General features: G+C 36.0%; 1 protein-coding gene across 1 annotated transcript; it reads right to left on the bottom strand.

The window, feature by feature from the left end:
- Nucleotides 1-1,034: 1,034 nt before the first annotated feature.
- On the bottom strand, nucleotides 1,035-12,720 carry LOC120077712 (formin-like protein 14). Its single transcript, XM_039031672.1, has 18 exons — nucleotides 12,110-12,720; nucleotides 11,297-12,000; nucleotides 10,978-11,199; nucleotides 9,240-10,831; nucleotides 8,746-8,872; nucleotides 8,491-8,562; nucleotides 8,276-8,374; nucleotides 7,332-7,373; nucleotides 7,169-7,249; nucleotides 7,040-7,090; nucleotides 6,874-6,955; nucleotides 6,463-6,557; nucleotides 5,374-5,445; nucleotides 5,171-5,287; nucleotides 4,146-4,214; nucleotides 3,998-4,064; nucleotides 1,543-1,796; nucleotides 1,035-1,450 (listed from the first exon to the last, which is right to left on the bottom strand). The coding sequence occupies exons 1-17, from the start codon at nucleotides 12,180-12,182 to the stop codon at nucleotides 1,663-1,665; spliced, it is 3,699 nt and encodes a 1,232-aa protein (XP_038887600.1). The 5' UTR covers nucleotides 12,183-12,720; the 3' UTR covers nucleotides 1,035-1,450; nucleotides 1,543-1,662.
- Between the last annotated feature and the right edge of the window lie 7,141 nt (nucleotides 12,721-19,861).

Below are 19,861 nucleotides of genomic sequence, written 5' to 3'. Positions count from 1 at the left end.
GCTACAAATTTGAGAATATTTAGATAAATTTAACTTTGGCTACCGGTTGTCAAATCACTTAATAGTACAATGTAGCTAAATTGAGTATAACAATCTCATAATCTTCCAATTTTTATCCCAGATATTGTTGTGACAATGCATATTTTATAGGAAAAATATTTAATCAAAGCACATTTACTAGAACGGTCTAGGGATCTTTTTTTGAAAACCTGATATTAAAATAGTTTACTATTTCCCTACTATATAAAGTAAGAAAAAGTAAGATTTTCATAGATAAAAAAATGTCAAACTATTTATAAAAATAGTAAAAAAAAAAAAAAAAAAAAAAAAAACTGATAAACACTACATTTATCACTTAATGTTATTAATAAATACTTAATAATCTCTATCAAAAAAAGATTCAATTTTACTATTTTATATAAATAACTTTCCTTATTTTTCTATTTTTAAATATCTCCCTAATATAAACAAATGATTTGATATTAAGAATAAACTTGGGTCTACGAACTTTCATTGGTCCAATTTGTCGTTATATTGAATATAGTATCGAATTTTGACCTTATTGCTAGTTTATAGTTCATTTCTTCCATTTTTCTAATTACTGAAAACATAAGAGTATTATCTTGCATAAAAGTTATCATTATTGTTTAATCAATTTCGATAAACTTTAACTTCAAAAGGCTAAGGCTTTAAGATAGGGACTAATAGGGGTTAAAATTTAACAAATTCAACCAAAATGATAGTTTAACCTAAATTTTTAAACATAACTTTTCAGAATAAAAAATGAAAGTAGAAAACGATTACTTTTGGTTGGTTTCACATGACACTTTTTCCGATGGGTTATATATTGTTTCAAAAAAAAAAAAAAAAATGGTACTTCTTGGATCCTAAAAGACTATTGCGCTTTAGTGTGCCTTCACCTCTCTTTAGTGTGAAAAGAGTATTGAGCTTTAGTGTGCCTTCACCTCTAAAAAAGGCTGCTGTTGTCAACAGAGGAAGAAAGGAATAGAGCATCAGACTTCAAGATGTTGAGCAATATGTAAAGGAACTTTTCGACATGAACTAATGATACATCATTTTAACTAGAAATTCTAACCATTTCTTTACAATAAATGAGCAGCAAAAGCCACCCTGAGTCAATTAAACTACCAAAATATGGTCCAATATCAACAGTATGGAATCTAGCAATGATATTTACCTGTACAAAGGATATATCTTAACCATCTACACAACTAATATATCTAGATGTTACTGTGTGAGAAGTTTTGTTACCATAATGACAATGTCAAGTTAAGATCAACAGTAACTCCAACTTCTGTTGTCAAATGGCAACCACTCCCCGAGTCCATAATTGCGTCACGTTGTATTTACAAGGCATGATATTGATGAAAGAAATGGCAACACAGGAAGGCGAAGAGCCAACCTGGGAACAAAATTGCCTCATGTTCAGCTGTTAAAAGCATAAAACAGACAAATCTAAGTTCGCATACCAAATCTTGAGAATGCATACTATGCCATTCAAACAGACATTCAGAAACTTACCTTGATGGAAGTCCATGAATAATAAATCTCATGTTCACATTCAAACCTCTTCAGCTGTTCAACCGAATTTATCAATGAGGCTGATCTGGCAATGCCTTCTACCAAAAACATAATATGGTTTCACTTTGCTTTAACTGAACTTCGTTCTTTCATGGCTTCTTTCTCTATTTTTTTCTTTTCAGCATCAGCCTGCCTTTCATTTTCTTCTCGTGACTTCTTAAACATCTTAACAAAGACTATCAAAATTTGAGTCACTGCAAAAAAAAAAAAAAAAAAAAAAAAAAAAAAAAAAAAACCCAACAAATTCATTATGCATATGTTCAATGCAAATTTTCCATGATGTAGGAAATATTAAAACAAAAATCTCAATCCAAGAAATATTAGAGCTGTGTTCCCACGTTCAAGAGGCCACAATTGAGGTCGCCACTAATTAATTGTTGCAAGTGATGAAGAATAGGAACTAATTGTTGATAAAATTTTAAGGAACATAACCATACAAACTATACAAGTTTTCAAACTACCAAGATAATTAAGTCAAACTGAGAATACCACCAAAAAAAAAAAAAAAAGAAAAAAACACATGCACACTCAATCCAATTTGTTATATGAGCAATCGCATGGACCAATGTTAGTGGCTGCTGATAGAAGACTGAAAACTCTAGTCGATGTCAATTACAAGAGCTTCGTGAGTTATGCTCATTGTCCAACAGGCCACATGTCAGGACCTCAACATTTTGACCCTGTGACACCATGCTTATTTACCAAAGGGATAAGAGGAAGATTGCTCCAAAAATTGTCCAAGAATGGAGTACTACAGCATTAGAAGAACATCCAAGACCAGAAACTTCTGTTTCGAGTATAGCGAAGACCTTGGGCTAATGCTTGCAGATTGTAAACACGATGGAGGAAATCAATGAGGGGATGAAAGACCTCAGACGTGCTTTGCAAAATTACTTTGCCAAATCGAATATCATGTGAATAAAATTCAAGAACGGGGGTGGAAGAAACCCAAAACCGAGAAAATGAGATTGACACAGCCCTAAGAGGAGATGAAGATACAAATTTGCATGCAAAGAAGGAAAGTCGCTCGAGGAAGTAGCCCATCAATTTGAAGCACTTTTTCTTCCTTTTTTTTTTTTTTTCAAAAAAAAACTAGAGAATTGATGTAGTAGGATAAGGGGTTAATCTTGAGCAATTCCACCATTAATGCTTTAGTTTCCTTTTGGAATTTTTAATACTTGGTTTGTTTACTAATTCTCTATAAATAGAGAATCTCTTTCATGTATGTAATAACTTTGATTCATAATGAAGACACTGTGATCAAATCTCTTAAGCTCCACAAGCTAGAAACGTTTATTCATTGTCCTCGTATCAACTGTTTTTACAACTATTTTTTAACTTGCATGCCACAAATGGTTTGATACCACCGAAAGTGATGAGAGTTGACATGTCACAACACTCCTTGCAATTCAAGAGATATTTCCTCCTGTTCCTATTTGCCTCATATCTGACCCCCTACCCACTTTTCCTAAATCGAAGTAGGGGCTATCCGATTACTTTTCATAACCATGTGGTTATTTAATCTTTTTACTCTTCTGAATTTTAGTTTTAGTTTTCAAGACAGTAAGAGCATGGGTTGAGTGATGGCTTTCCATGGGTTTACTGTGGGACAAACTTAAGTTGTCCATCCCCTTTAAATAACCCACCGGCCTTAGTATTTGGTTAGACTTTCTATCGAATAAAATCTTGAAGCATTTCTTGATACACTATAAATCTTATTTATTTCCCAAATACTATGGCACTTCCCCATCATCGGCAGGTGACTCAGCGACTGCCATCTGGGTACCTATGTCTATGTGACGACTTGCAAAGAGATTAAGATAACAGGCTATGGTCATTCTTTAGTACTCTGCAGTTTCAATCCAGCAGAGACGTTCTTTTTCCAAATAGTAGGCAATTTTTAGAAAAGCTAAAGAAAAAATTTAAAACTTATATTACTGCTACTAAAACAACTTTTACTCTCGGCCAATTTTTTCACCCACATGTACGTAGGGCTAAACTTTTGTGGTTACTTACCTGACCAGCACATATATACACAAACTCAAATTGTGTATTACTATTGCTGATTAAACTTAAGTTCTTCTCTTGTGGTTAAGGTTGTATGACAGTAATTATGAGGAAGCTAGCTTTGGTTGGATGGTCCAGTGGTGTTATTGATTATTTTAAGTTGCAATTAGTTCTGGTTTCGGATGGATTTCCCTTCTATTCCAACTGATATATTAGAGGAGGTGTTGATTTTCAAGCTGAATTGAACCAATTTTACTGCTGTAAATCTTAGCCGTTGTGCATTGGCTAGGTTTCTAATATGAATCACTTGAATTTCCATGTGAAATCTTTTTCTCATTTTACCACTTGCTTAAAAGATTATGCATCTGAAATATAAAATTCACAATACCTTGCTCAAAGGGGCATCGAGCTGGATCCTCGCCAAAGTACTGGGATAGTGAATCTGCGTTTCTCCCCTGCATAACAAAATGTCAGCTTTGGAGGGGGAAGGAGAACATTTTCCGGAATGAGATTTTTATTGAATGGGAAGGACTTACCACTTCAGAATATAAGGAGATAAGTGCCCTTACTTCAGCTTCAGCCGTATCAAGAAAATTCTTCAGCACCTGAAAGGAGTTACTTATCAAAAACACAAACTTCCAAAGATGATTAAACTAATATGGAGAAAAATCAAATAAAGGACATTACCTAGTATTTCCTAATTTCTACAACCACACTATTTTCATGACAAAAGATCTACACGCTGATCTAGAGAAATTAAAGTTTATGTCAATGTTTAGGATCTAAGGCAGATTCATCTGCTGTCTTATGAGGGCAGTTTGATGAGAAGATATGTTCATGAAAAAATAGTTGGAGGATAAGGTCTTAGTGCAGATTAAATATGATGCTGAGGTTTTGGCACCCGGAAAAGAAGCAATATTGATGTAGGCCTGGGGATTAATTTCGTCCTTGTCATGATTTTAATTTGTTCAGTTAGTAGGATTGGCTGCACTGTTAATCTAGTTTTACTATTACATTGGTTGGAACTGTCTAATCTTAAAAAGCCTATCCTAACTATACAGGTATTGCTTCCCATTTTGAAATAATGGAGAATCAATCTTTTTTCCCCCTGTTTTGCTTATATTTTCATAATTATTAAAATACCTATCATGAATAATGACATTCGGAAACTTGATACATGGTAAGGATGTGTAGAAAATGGTGTCTGCATGAAGATACAGGTACATATCATACGTAACATATCACATTAATCCCAATCAAAAGTTCAATAAGTTCTTACTTCTATGGAGTAACGGTTTTTAAATCAACATCAGGAGGTATACATCAGAGCATTAGCATATAGACTTTAATATGTTGAATTGTGTCGTGCGCATGTCTTATAATTCATATGACTATCTCGACTATTTGGAATCCTCACTATCATTTCATGAGGAAGTTACAAATTTGAGCAGTAAATGATTTCAACTTTCAAGTTTATTAAACTCATCAATATATGTGTTGAGAGAAAGTAACCAGATTCCTAGCAAAGAACCAAATGATAAATTAACATTAAATTTCACACCTTCTGGAAACCAACGGAGATAGCACCGTCGTTTTCTGAAGCAGTTAGCTCTTGCTCCACCTTTTCAAGACCTTTACTCACTGCTTGCATTTCCTCAGCTAATGCTTTCAATTGAATCTAGTTTTACAAAATTCAATTACATTAGATAAAAGGAGCAAACAAATGTACATCTCATAAATGAAAATTGTAGCACAATAACATACCTTAGAGGCAGCTTCTAAATGGACAAGGTCCTTGTCAAAATCAAGTAACTCTGGCATTTTCTCTGCAATGAGCTTTTTTTTTTTTTTTTTTGCGTGGGAGGGGAGGTGGCGTTAATTGAACTGATGGAAAATAAAAAAAGCAACGAAATTAAGACTATGAGATGGTCAAGATAATAAACATAAACAGAGGGAATGGGCCTACGACATTTGGTGGATATTTTGTGAGGACTCTGAATTCAGCTAGGTTATGGAGAGATTTCTAGGTTCTAATTCCTCGAAGTATCTCAACCATAACCTGTCTAGCACTTTCCTAATTCAATACGTTTCAGCATTATTTGGTTATTGAGCTTGATCACTTTCTTGCACACTTACACTATCCAGAGTTGTTCCTTCATAGCTAGTCAATTTTTACCCAATTATTTGCACAAAAGTTAAGATTAACGTTTGAGTATGTAAATAAAATATAAACATCATATATTACTTAGTTTTCAACCTTTTCTTTGAAAGTTTCATCAGAAACACTTAAAATGCATCAAGGGGTTGAACTTGAACAAACATTGGAAGGGTCAAAACCAATCCTAACATACCTCTGAATCACTAGAAGCATCATAACCTATATCCATGTTGTGGAAAAGGAATATTTGTAGCACGAATGAGGTTGATATAATTGAGGAAATAACTAGATTAAAAACGGATATGAAAAGAAAAGTACAAGGAAAAAATACATTATCACAGTATTTGTTGCTGCTGATCTCAGTAATGAATTATTTGCCAAATGTGCAAAGTTCTTAATCTTCAAATTTTAGTACTGACTTCAAGACTTAAAAATATCCCAGAAGAATGGACCAAAAAATAAAATAAAATAAAATAAAATGAAGCGCGTCCCTCCCAACAAATAGACGAACTGTAATAATGATCCTAGAGTCTACAGAGATGTGGGCACACCATATACAGTTGCTGACATGACCCCATTATCTACCAAATAGGTAAAAACACACTCATCTGAAATAACTTGGATACGAATTTTGGTAAAAGAAACAATATAATTATATTGAAGTGCAAGTACAGACAATCTATCTAGATTCCTACCTTACATAAATAATGCATCAAAGTCATTTTGTTGTTTCTTGCCCGAGTGTCAGACAATTTAAGGAGGCTGTCCAACTTAAAACCTATAGCAGAGCCTGCAATGAAAATACAAATATAAAGTTTTTAAAAAACACATGCATTCGACCAGTAAGCAAATCCTGAAGCCTGATGCCTCCTCACTTCACAAATTGAACACATGCTGTCAAGCTTGGACTAAACAGTTGAACAGTTTACTCGATTAAATAATTGGAGAAATTTATAAATGTGATTACTCCAGTTAGAAGGAAATCAACAGTCTTTGAAGACAGATAATTCATCGTGTTAGTCTTTCAAGCTTGTCTATCACATCTTCAAGAACATATTTTAACAAAACTATATAGACTAAGATGGCAACAAGGATGAGAAATCTACCTCGAGCGGTACCCTGGTTTAACGCATTTCCCAATGTAAGAATTGTTTGCATTATCTGACGCAACTTAGCAGATTCTTTGACCTGTTGATTAAAATCAAAAAATAAGTATGGACTCGGAAATAATTGATATGGTCACTTTGAAGACATTAGTATGTGAAAGAGTACCTCTCTTGTAGCATCATTTATTGTGTTCAAATGATATCTCAAATCATTCACCTGACCAAAATAAGAGCTAAAACTGTTCACTACAAGTAAATAGCATAAAATTTTACATGAAACATTTTGATATTATACCTGACTAGAAAAGGTGATTTTGAAAGCAAATACTCGTAATTTGGACTCTATTCGTGGGACCTTCATTAGCTCGAGAAAAAACTGAAAAGGAACAAAGAAGCATGTGCTTCAGAAATTTCATTGGGGCTTGTACCTATTAAGGAGATAGAAGCAATTGAAGTACCTGCTCACACTTTCCAAGCATTTCTCTGTCACCTGTGTAACTCTGTAATGTACCATTTGCAAGAAAAAGGAAACAATTAAAATTGCACATGGCTTTGAGGATCTATCAGAGCGTACTAGACATGTAATTCAGCAAGCTCTTAACATGTTTACTCAATATATAAAAGAAATATCAAAACTGACTTTACCACAACTCTTTATTTAATACCAATGTTGTACAAAAATCAGACAGGATGCAACAATTCTATTTATTTTGCATATTGATCAAATTAGCAATTCGTAAACCCCAATGTTTGGTTGTCATGATTTACAATCCAACGAGCTTTTGGATGCCAAATGTTGTAAAATCAAACGCGTCTCAAGAAAAATGAGTACAATTGCATGTTACCTAAGAGACAATAATGATAAAATGCCATCTCCTACTATTAGTATAAGATTTAAAAAAATATATATGGGGAGAAATTATCCTCCTTGAAAGGGAAAAAAGCTACATTACTTACATTAAATAAGAAAATAATTTCTTAAACATCTGACAGGCAAAACCTCCCTAATAATGGGCCTAAGGTTCCGACAACATAAAAGGGAAAACAAAATAACAGATAATAAAAATAGTTGCTCCTTTGCTCTAGCCGCTAAATGTAAAGCTCTTTTTTTATTAAAATTCTAAACCTTGTCCCACTAATGATCAGTAGAGCCAATAAACTCATAACTAGTTGGAACTGCAAAACCTAACAGTGGGAAAAAGGGAATTGGTTTGGAAAAAAGCAACCTTCACGTGTTTAATGGACTATTACTGGATAACTGATCGAGAAAATTTTGATTTTTACGTACAAATATTATAACAGCTAAGGTTCACCATATTCAACATTGATACTGTCCCCAAAGTTTTGGAATGACAATGTGTAACAATAAGTACAGTGAGAGAGGAACCCGGGAGGGAAGCACCTTCAACGTTTCCATCTCTTCCCTAGTAGGACAAAACTTGATGAGATTTTCAACCTGGTCAATATCAAGAGCAGAAGAATCCAATGCAAGAACTGAATTCTGCAAAATGTAAACTTAATTAGTGGAGAAATATCGTAGTCCTGGAGTGGAGAAAATCACTATCCTTCTAATAACAACAAAAAATAAAATAATAACAATAATAATAAAACACTTACTATCATATCCGGTAAGGGAATCTTTATTTTTGAGAGCATTATTTCACAGTTATATGCTCTCCGCAGGTCAATCTGACAAAATGAAACAGAACCACATCACAAATTTGACCAAAAAAACCAAATAAAGAAAGAAAATTTACCAAATGCTCCTTGCCAACCTCCCCTCCTTGAAGTCAATTAATCCAAATCATGAGAGAAATATGAAACATAGAAGAATGATGCTGAGGAAGAAAGAAAGAATGAAAGATGACTAACCAGTTGCACTTTTTCAGGTTTGTTGATGCTGGAACCACGTCGTCCTCCACCTTTACTGCCACTTCCATCAGAAGCAGAGGCTGCTGAGAATAGACTTTCAAGTTCAGAGATGTCTATTTCTGGGGCCCTATAAGACCATCATTTGGAATGAGAATTATAGGACATTCCATGCAATACAACTCAATAATAATGAGACAGCCAAGATGATATGAGTGAAGATAGAAAATGTGGAACAAAGGCAACCAGCAAATGCAAAAAAGAGAACCCAGAATAGGTTCCGAAAAGAAAGTCCACAAGAAGACTTGTCCTTTTAGGAAATGGATGGATCAAAGCATATAGATAAACCTTTTCTTATGGCTCGCAAGGATCAAATTAAGAGAATTTCATTAATAATGTAAATTGGCTATTGGCTAAAGTAAAGGCTCTATGATCTAAAAAATCAACATGGATCATCCAATCGGTAGAAAACTCAAAAAGGTTCATGCATAATGCACCTTGATTGATTTTCCTGCTTTTGTGAGTCAGCCCATAAACTTCCTTGCATCGCTCGAGTAACTTTTACCCAGTGTAATGGTTTTAAAGTGGTTTTTTTTGGAGCATTTACAACTCCTGTAGCTACTCGGCCTCTTCCTTGAGTTGTTGATCCTAGGGAAGCTTTGCCTCTTCCAGCAGGAGGAGGTGGTGGCGGTACATTTGATCCTCTTGATCCTGGGGGAGGGGGTGGCACTGGTGTAGGACCATGACTTGTCGGAGGATGAGCATTGAACGGCTTTGCTGGTGGAGGAGGTGGAGGAGGTCTAGTTGATTTAGCACCATGACTTGGCAGCTCAACACTGGGAGGTTTTGGTGGTGGAGGAGGTGGAACTGGTGCACCGCGATTTGATTGTGGAAGAGGAGGTGGAGGTGGAGGAGCACCAAAAAGTTTTGGAACAGGAGGTGGAGGTGGAGGTGGAGGAGCACTAGAAGATTTTAGAGGCGGAGGGGGAGGTGGAGGCGGAGGAGCACTAGATGATTTTAGAAGTGGAGGTGGAGGTGCACTAAAAGATTTTGAAACTGGAGGTGGAGGCGGAGGTGGAGGGGAAGGAACACTAGAAGATTTTGCAACTACAGGTGGAGGCGGAGGTGGAGGTGGGGGAGCACCAGAAGGTTTTGGAATTGGAGGTGGAGGTGGAGGTGGAGGCGGAGGCGGAGGAGCACTAGAAGATTTTGGAACAAAAGGAGGAGGTGGTGGGGGGGGTGGAGGAGCACCAGAAGATTTAGGAACATGCGAAAGTGAATAAGTCGAGGCTGTAACAGGATTGTTGCTAGTAGGATATTGAGGCGGAGGTGTAGGGGGTGGAGGGGGTCTCCCATGCATTGTTACAGTGGTCGAATCTGAACTACAGGAAGTTTCTACATGAGGCTCATTATGCGATAGAGAAAAAGGTGGAGGTGGCGGCGGTGAAGGAATCACTTTAACAGTGGGTGTCATTTTATTTGAGACATGTTCTCCACTAGAATTGGTATATGGTAGATTAGACGGAGGCAACAGTGGTGATGACATTGAAGAACTAATAGGAAGGGGTGGGGAGCCAAAAGAAGTTAGTGGAGGTGATGAAGAGGGTAGAGGTTCTTTGTTTGAAAATATCTTGTCTTGAAATTCATCAGAAGATTGAGGAGACTCTAATGAAATATTCACTTCTTTAGCACCAATCTTGTCAGACAATAATTCAGAAGAATGTACCATGGCCGGAATTGTAAAGTTGGTAGAAGTTGAATCAACAAAAGGCTTTGTAATAATATCAAACACTTCATCTGAACTATCGGCAGTGCTAGATGTATTATTTTCCTCTTCAGAATCCACTGGTGAGGAGTATGAACTTGTTTTATTTTGCAATCTTGACAATTCTTTCACGTCACTCAAGGCAGAAAGATTCTTAAGTACCCACAAGGCAGCATCATCATTGCTATCAATCCACTCGACACCACTAAAAAGTTCTTGAACCCTGGAAAAAGCTTCAATTGGTAATCCACCTTTCTCTTCACCATTCAAAATGGAGGTTGGAGCCCTTGGAGGGGAAATGCTTTCCATCTCCCCAAACAAAACCTAATTTAGAGGTAATTAATTAGATGGACAGCAAAAGATGAAAAATAAATCATTAAATGAGAGTTCTTGGAAAGTTTATTTCTTATGGATGGTAAAATCAATAAACTTCGAATTGAGATTCTCCAAATGACTATCAATATACACACCTCAGCTCGAAAGCCTTTTGGATAACGCTCCTTTGAATCCCAAAGAATGTCCAAATTTTCAGAGGTTAGCATCAGTATGTTTGATCGAATAAATGCTGTATTGAACATAATACGAAACATCATAACTTCTCTTTCTGGTTCCGACTCCAAATGTGAACACTCCAACACTACATCTCCTTGAACCAAACACTGCACGTCTATTTTAATCACATCACAGTCTGCCTGCAGTCAAAACGTCCATTTTTTCATAGTTAGCATATCTAAAGTCTTTGAGGTCTCTACAAAATCAAAGTAGAAAATCAACATGTCAAACTTTAACCTGATGGTAGTGACGGAGGGCCTTGTTCTTCTTGGGCATGGAGAAAAGCATCTGCGTGGAAAGCCCGCCCTTACTAGAAAGATTCCTCCCAAAAATACGAATGACTGGTCTGCAGCCATTCTGAGAATCAAAAGCTGGAATGCCACGAAGAATTACACAATCTAAAGAGAGTGCTCGCTCAGGTGGTGGCCACTCCGAGACTATATTTCTCCTTGCAACATATTGCAAGTAGCGGAGCTGAGATGGAAATGGATTTAATGGTGACAAGAGCTGCAAAAACCCTTTTGGAGCTTCTCGATGTACAATTTCAAGAGTTTTCCTCTCACCACTGTGCATTTTTCTAAATATCAAAAAGCTAGCCAAAAGGAATGCTAAGAGAGGCCAACCTCCCCTCTCACAGTGGAGAAGAATGACATTTTGTTGGTTACCAAGCAGAAGCCAACTTTCACAAATGCGGAGAAAATGCTGTATCAACGACAGTGGAAGAAGAGGGCAACCTTCATATTGTCGAGGATAATCCATCACAGTGACATCATACTCGCACAACATTTCTGCAAATTGGCTCCTTTTCTCCCCTTCACGAAAATTAAATGCAAGAAAGGAAGAATCCGGGAATTCTTCATGTAATTCGTTTATGATTTCATGCAGATATATTTGGTACATACCATCAGGCAATACTTCAGTTGAAAAACACGAATCAAAAACTGCACGATTTCATGAAAATCAACACCCGAATGAGGAACTATTAAGCCAAGTTCATAATGAGCTATATCGCACAAGTAAATAAATAAATAAAGCAGCAATTTCACTTACTATATACTCGTTCGACAAATTCCAGCAACCCATCTGGGGGTCTTCGGTAAAAGAATCTACTAAGGAGGGACATTTTGATGAAATGAATTTACATGTGAGCACACACCACAGAGCTAAAGGCTGCAAGAGGAGAAACTGAAATCGGAATCAAACTTTTTCCCAATTTCACACGAAATCATCAACCATTAGACAATTTTCTTCAATTCCTCAGTCGAATTCTTGATTCTTCTTCAAAAAGTGTATGAATCTAATCCTACATACAGATTGCATACTCGATGGAGCTAGATGACATGCTCTTCGATTCTCAATTTCAAAACAAGAAAGAAACCACACAGCATTGCAAGAAGAGGCGAACTATAACATCATTTTCAGTTTATGAAGGGACATAGGTATGAATGGGAAGGGAAATTAAGCAGCAGAGAACATAGCTATGTGGAAAGAAACGCAAAAATGGAATGAAAATCGAAGAACGGAAGTAGAAAATAGAGGAAATTAGAGAGAAATGAGAGTGAAACCTGGGCGTAAAGAGAGAGCGAGCGGTGGAAAACGGAGATTGAAGAGGGAGAATAGGGGAATTTTGAGAATTTGAAAGTAGAGAGGACCCCACGCCGCCACAGCCCCGAACTCCAGCTTCTTGTAGACTTCAATTTCTCTCTCTTCATTATCCGAGCAATTTCTTTGTCGCAAAATCGATTTTTTTTTTTTTTTTTTTTTTTTTTAAAGATACCTATCTTAGAAGGATCGAATAAAATCTTATATATGTTTTTTCTCCTATATTTATGTCATATCAATGTGAAATTATGATCAAAATAGATTATTGTACACGTAGGTTGCTCTTGTTTCTCACTCTCATTCCTTTTTCTTTTTTTTTGTTTCCTCTTCGTGATAACTAAAAATCAGCGTTCATTCCTCTCATTCTCACTCTTTATTCTTTACTCTCGCTTCTTGAGAGTATATATAGTTAGAGGAAAGAATGTTGACATTTAATCATCATGAGAGCGAGAACAAGTAGTAAGAGTGAGATCCTAAACCATGTGTGCATTGGTCTATTTTCGTAATTTCACGTTAATGTGATGTAAGCGAAAAAACTTAAGTTTTAACTAGCGTGATAGATTTCATTTGCGACCAAATTTTGAGTCAACCCTATAATTATTTTTTATTTTTATTTTTGGTTAAAACGCATACTTTATGACAGGTGAGTTATTTACGTTGATATATTGAAAAATCAATGGGACAATAATAATTAGGCATAACTTGGTAAATATGACACTTATAAAACCTTTTCTTATGATAACAACATAAAATAACACTTGGGAAGATATAACAACATCGTTGTCTTGAATAACAAGAGAGATAAGCCACAAAGGAAAGTTCCTCATTCAGAAATGGATGCCAATCTCGTTCATCAACCACAAGCTAGGCCATAAGTCACCTTGTTATGGGAATGATTGATATCTCTGAAAGATTGAATCTTCTTCAATGAAGTTAATTGGAGAGTTTCTTCAATAACTGTCTTAAATGAAGTAAAATGCTTCTCTATCCATCGTAGAAATTTGATACAATTTAGGATATCTGATTTTTAATGACTATGGGAGAAGTGAGAACTTGGGAGGTTAACCGAATCCCCTCTTATATCACCCACAACTTCAATAATAGAAAATTATAAGACCAGAAAAAGATTTAAAGTCAACACAAACAATATTTATCTACATGATCCTGCAAGGCCCGTCTAAGCTTGCCTTTTTTTCTTAGTCTTTACCCATGCTGCATCACAAGATAAACAAACTGCTTAATTGTGAGGAGTCACCCAGGGAGGATTTGACAGTCAAGTAGAAGGGGAAATAGGAGAGGGAGGTCGAACTTAAGTCGAGAACTAAGAAAAATGCTCCTAGAAGAAATTGGAGTTTCAACGTCGTTGAAGTTTTTTTTATTGGGATACTCTCAAGGGCTCCATAACAACATGGAACTTGACGTCCATTATAACCCCACTATCTCTGACCCAACCATAATGATTCAAAAAAATCCAAGTATTCCTGTCACATGACAAACTCGAAATGTTAGGCAGTAAGAAATGCCTCCAAAGTTTCTTAAACACCTTAAGTTTTCAAAACAAACGCATAATTATCTTCATCTCTTTGTAGTATAAACACTTATAAATACAATTATAAAGCCTCGTTGTTACATTATTTTAGAATGGATGACGGTGAATTGAAGTTTAGCTTTTTAGGTTGCAATAGAAAATAAACAAAATTTTTAATGTATCGAGTTTTTCATTTTAAACTTGGTTGAAAGCTTCTTGAACTTTTGGATGTCATGTATCGAATTTATGATTGAAATCTTTGAAATGTCAATGGGTAATAACTCTGGTTGTTCGCTGTTCAAGAATTCTTGTTTAGGCAGTACCTCGGCTCCTCTCTTCTCGAGTATTCATACATCCCTTATCATTTTTGGGGGAGAGACTATGCGTTTTTAGGATTTTAGGGGGAGTTAATTAGAATAAAGATCTGATAGACGTACAGTGAAAGGATGTTGGAAAGAATATCACTTCTCGTACATTGTCATTGACAATGCATATTACTGCACATTACATCTTCCCATCACCTACATATTGCTCTTTTCATCTCCCTCTCCCTCTCTCTCCTCTTAAACGTTCTCTTTATGCTGAATCATCGATATCACTATATTTTGTGCCTTTAACAGGATGGCTTCATCTAGAATTCATGTTACTTGTGCTCTAGTCTATGACAAAATGCCAACCGGACGTATTCATAAAGGAATTTGCTCAACCTGGATGAAGGTATGCGTCATTTATTTCTTGCTTCCATCTTTTTGTGCAAATACGAACCTGATACAATTCCGATAAGCTATAATTTTTCAAAGAGTTTTCCAATATTAGATGAATAGCAGTTGTCCTTAAAAAAATAGAGTTAATATGCTAATAACTGAAGCTTTCCACTTGGAAATTTGTGTAGGGCGAATTTTTTTAGTTTTGGGAAACAAATAATGGGTGATTTCGAACCTTATTTTGGTTTATATTTTTTCTGTTTCCTGATGATTTATTTCCTTAAGAGCTAGTTCATCAATTTTCTCACTTGTTTCAGATAATATTCAGTGATTGCGGCTCATATTATAGATCATCTCCTGACTTTGAGAATCTAATAATTTTTCTTCATTCTTCAAAATTCTGTGCCCATGGAGAAAAGCCATGACTACAGTTGGGCTCCCATTTTCGTGAGGTAATCCAACTTCAAGCTTCCTGCAGATAGTAAAGTGCCTATTATCATGGTCGTCCCTGGAACTGGATTGGCTCCTTTCAGAGGTTTCTTACAGGTTTCTACTTGCGAACTTGCCTCTGAGTCACTTGGCTTTCTTCTACCTAAAATTTCGTGGATCTTCAAAAAGAAGACTTTGGAATACCTTTTTTCTGATTTACAATTGACATAGACCATTCAAAACATTAAATTTTTTGTTTGACATTAAATTCTAGTTTCAAATGTTTAAATGACTAAAAAAATATAAATTGAGTGGAAACGATTTCTCTTGTTCCCATATGGCTCTGTCATGAGTCTCATCTGTCACTCGCTGATTGACTCTTGTCATTGCCTGAAAAAACGTAAAGAAAGAAAGAATGAGTATAACAATACCCAATAAGTGACCCGCTATCAGACCCTCTAGGTAACGTATTACCTAATTTATCTAGGCATCGGTGTATACCCACATCATGCCAAATGTGGTGATCTCGAATGAGTCACATATCAGTCATAAATGTGATCTCAAGAGAACACACATCATTCATCAGTCCTAAACGTGATCCCGAAGGAGCACACATCAGTAATCAATCCTAAACGTGATCTCCAAGGAACACGCATTAGTTATAGTGTGTAATCTGAAGGTACACAAATCAATCATAAATGTGCACATATACAGTTATAGTGTGGACCTGAAGAAGCACATAATTAATCGTATGTGTACACTTGTCCAGATAAGAAAAGTTAATAATAACTAATGGTAAAAATTACTCGAATGTACCACCAGAATCTTTTTTTTTCCCAGTAATTATTATAATAAAAATCCATTTTTGGGTACAACAAAAATTTGTATTCTCAAATGTTATCAGAAGGGTTTGGAGTCATTGTGGAAATTCCATTTTCCCTACGATTAGTATCTTCCTTAGAGGAAGAAGAAATCGCAAAATCTTATAATTTACGATCACTTCATTCAATATTTCCTTTTTTAGAGGATAAATTCCCACATTTAAATTATGTGTCAGATGTATTAATACCCTATCCCCTCCATCTGGAAATTTTAGTTCAAATCCTTCGCTCCTGTGTGAAAGATGCCTCCTCTTTTCATTTATTACGGTTTTCTTTTTCACAAGTATTGTAATTTGAATAGTCTTAGTACTTCAAAAAAATTGATTTCTTTTTTTTCAAAAAGAAATCGAAGATTAGTCTTGTTCCTATACAAATTCTTATGTATGTGAATACGAATCCATTTTCCTTTTTCTACGTAATCAATCTTCTCATATACGATTAACTTCTTATTTAGGGACCTTTTTGAGCGAATATATTTCTATAGAAAAATAGAACATCTTGTCAAAGTATTTGCTAATTATTTTTTTCGGCTATCTTACGAGTCTTCAAGGATCCTTTCATTGATTATGTTCGATATCAAGGAAAATCTATTCTGGTTTCAAAAGATACGCCACTTCTGATTAATAAGTGGAAATATTACCTTGTCAATTTATGGCAATGTCATTTTTATGTGTTGGTCCACAAACCAGAAAGGATCTATATAAACCAATTATCCAAGCGTTCTCTTGACTTTTTGGGCTATATTTCAAGTGTGCGATTAAATCCTTCAGTGGTATGGAGTCAGATGTTAGAAAATTCATTTCTAATAGATAATGCTACGAAGAAACTCGATACACTAGTTCCTATTATTACTCTGGTTGTTCGCTGTTCAAAAATCTCGGTTATTGATTTATAATATGAATACCTTTACGTTTTGCAGAGATATAAGGTGCCATTCTAGGATTCCATTTCCTAGTACAAATTTGCAGGTTTATTACTTTTCTTTTTCCCCCCTTTTCTGCCCGCTTCTTTGGTCTTAAGAATGCTGGTTTTAAGAATGAGTGATTGCACTTCTCCGATCCTTACTGCCCAACCAGAGAGCGGACAGCTAATTCGTTCTACTTATTGAACGAGGTTCTATGGTCGGTCTGCGACCCCTAGATACCGAAGGCGTCCTTGGGGTGATCTTGTAGTTCCTACGGGGTGGAGACGATGAGGTCGGTCCATGGATTTTCCTTCCTTTTGCCGCATTTTGCTCAAAGGATTGAAGGGAGATAGTGCATCAAGCTGTTCGCAAGGGCCAACTTGATCCTCTTCCCCAGGGATCCCAGATGAGGGAACCCTAAGAGAGCTGCCGACTCCAACTACCGTCCATATACGATCCATACTAGATCTGACCAACTGCCCATCCTACCTCCTCTACTTTCTTGACAACCCATCTTTGTCTCAGTAGAGTCTTTCAGTGGCATGTTACTTTCCATATATAGAAATAGAAACAGATAGACTAGAAACGACATCTCTTATCTCAATGACACCACAGGGATATTAAATGAATGAAATTGACATATGGATGGAATATAATGAAATAGAGCCACTTTGAGGTTCTCTATGAAATGAGGCATGGAACGGAGCCACTATGAAGAAGTTCCGGAAGTTACGAAGGAAACCTCGAGCTCATATTGGTCATAGGTTGAGAACGGGAATTGAATTCTCTGAGACCTAATTTACCGTTGTTCCTCAGTAGCTCAGTGGTAGAGTGGTTGGTTGTTAACCGATTGGTCGTAGGTTGAGAATCACCGTCAATACCTCGGTGTAAGTCCGGGATAATCCTTTGTTCCACCGTCTAGGTCTATTTACAACTAGCCAATTAAGAATTCTCAGATGTACTAGTACTATCAAGTGCATCTTTGATGCTCTCATCAATTCTCCCGAAAGGTCACAATTACCGCGAGCAAACATATTAATGACGAGGAACACATTTTTGCTATTCTACTAATACTTGTACTTGCTCTGCTATTCTGCCCGAGCCTGGCTGAGGAAGAATTACGGGGCGTAAAACAAAAAAAATATGTTGATTAGGGTTGGGTATACTATATTGAATTTATAACGGAACCCCCACCCTTAACCCATTAACGAAAAAGAAAAAATCAAAAGATAAGGCCATTCCATTTCGACAAAAGACCCACACCCAAGTTCCATAGCTTTGGGTCCATTATCCCGATCATGATTTTCCTACCCCTAGAGGGAAAAGTCCTTCCCTTTTTGGCCCGTTGTGGGCGAGGAAGGATAAAACTGAAATGAAAGAATAGTCTTTTTTATAGACCATAGTAATAGTATAACTTAACTGGAATTTCTTCAGAATGCTCATTTGACTCAAAGCAGATGTATACCGAACAGCCAGAAAACTGTCTTTGTCCGAAATTTTGATGTGATAGAGAGGATATTAAAAAATCAAAGACGAAAAAATGGCAAAAAAGAAAGCATTCATTCCCCTTCTATATCTTGCATCTATAGTATTTTTGTCCTGGTGGATTCTCTCTTTCATTTAATAAAAGCCTAGAAACTTGGGTTACTAATTGGTGGAAATACTGGTCACTCCGAATTTTTTTTGAATGATATTCAAGAAAGAATATTATAAAAAAGTTATAGAATTAGAGGAACACTTTCTCTTGGACGAAATGCTAAAGAAATACCCAGAAACACATCTACAAAAGCTTCGTATCGGAATCTACAAAAAACGATCCAATTGATCAAGATGTCCAATGAGGATCGTTTTCCCCCGGTTCCGTTGCTACTGCGGGCTTTACGCAATCAATCGGATGAGTTACAAACAGAGTTCGAAAAGGTCAAATCTTTGATGATTTCCATCATACATGATTAAGTTGCGAAAACTTATGGATAGGTATCCACATCTGAACTGAATTTCTTTCTGGTTAAAGAATCTCTTTCTAGTTGTTCTGAACAATTAGGAGATTCTCTAGAAAGAAATATGGGTTCTGCCTTCTGGTGGCAAAATGCTATGGGTGGCGGTCTCGCTTATGGGGTCAATCAATACGTTCGAAGAAAGAAAGATTGAATATCAATCTCATCGATCTCATAAGTATCATACCAAATCCCATCAATGCAATGAATCTCTCTCCCGGATGAACCATTAAGCCAAAGAGAAACCATAAACCAGAATAGAAGAACTTGCCTCACCCATGAGTAAATATTTCGTAGTAGCCTCATTAGACCGTACATCTTTCTTGGTATATTCAGATAATATAGGTAAGAGCATAAACTGAAAACATTCTAGAGCTACAAAGATAGTAATTAAATCATTAGCACCGCATAAAAACATTCCTTCTAGAGTAGCTGTTAATACGAATAATAGAAACTTTGTTATAGCCATTTCTGTACATTCAATGTACTCTACGGATAGAGGAATACATAGAGTTGAACATAATAAAATAAGAAAATTGAAAGATTTCGTTGAAATTGTTTGTTGAAATTGTTCGTTTTGAAAATTTCCCGAAAAGCTAAATCATAGGTTCTTCTCTCCATCGGAACAATAGGGCCGTTGTGCTCATTACTAAACTTGTTGAAGAGATGAAATATAACCAAGGTATATCTTTTTTATAAGAGGTTGATATCGATCATCAGAAGAAGAATTAGGCAAAAATTAGGATACATTCTGGGA

This window comes from Benincasa hispida, chromosome 5 (assembly GCF_009727055.1).
Source record: "Benincasa hispida cultivar B227 chromosome 5, ASM972705v1, whole genome shotgun sequence".
Classification (NCBI taxonomy): domain Eukaryota; kingdom Viridiplantae; phylum Streptophyta; class Magnoliopsida; order Cucurbitales; family Cucurbitaceae; genus Benincasa; species Benincasa hispida.
The sequence above is the reverse complement of the archived record's forward strand: the minus strand, read 5'-3'. Positions and strand labels throughout refer to the sequence as shown.

Excerpts from the sequence above, each read along its gene's own strand:
- LOC120077712 (XM_039031672.1), bottom strand. The coding sequence starts at position 12,182 with ATGTCCCTCCTTAGTAGATTCTTTTACCGAAGACCCCCAGATGGGTTG. Across the intron at positions 7,250-7,331 it reads TGCTTGGAAAGTGTGAGCAG|TTTTTTCTCGAGCTAATGAA; the intron begins GTACTTCAATTG and ends GTTCCTTTTCAG. Across the intron at positions 7,091-7,168 it reads AAATCACCTTTTCTAGTCAG|GTGAATGATTTGAGATATCA; the intron begins GTATAATATCAA and ends TATTTTGGTCAG.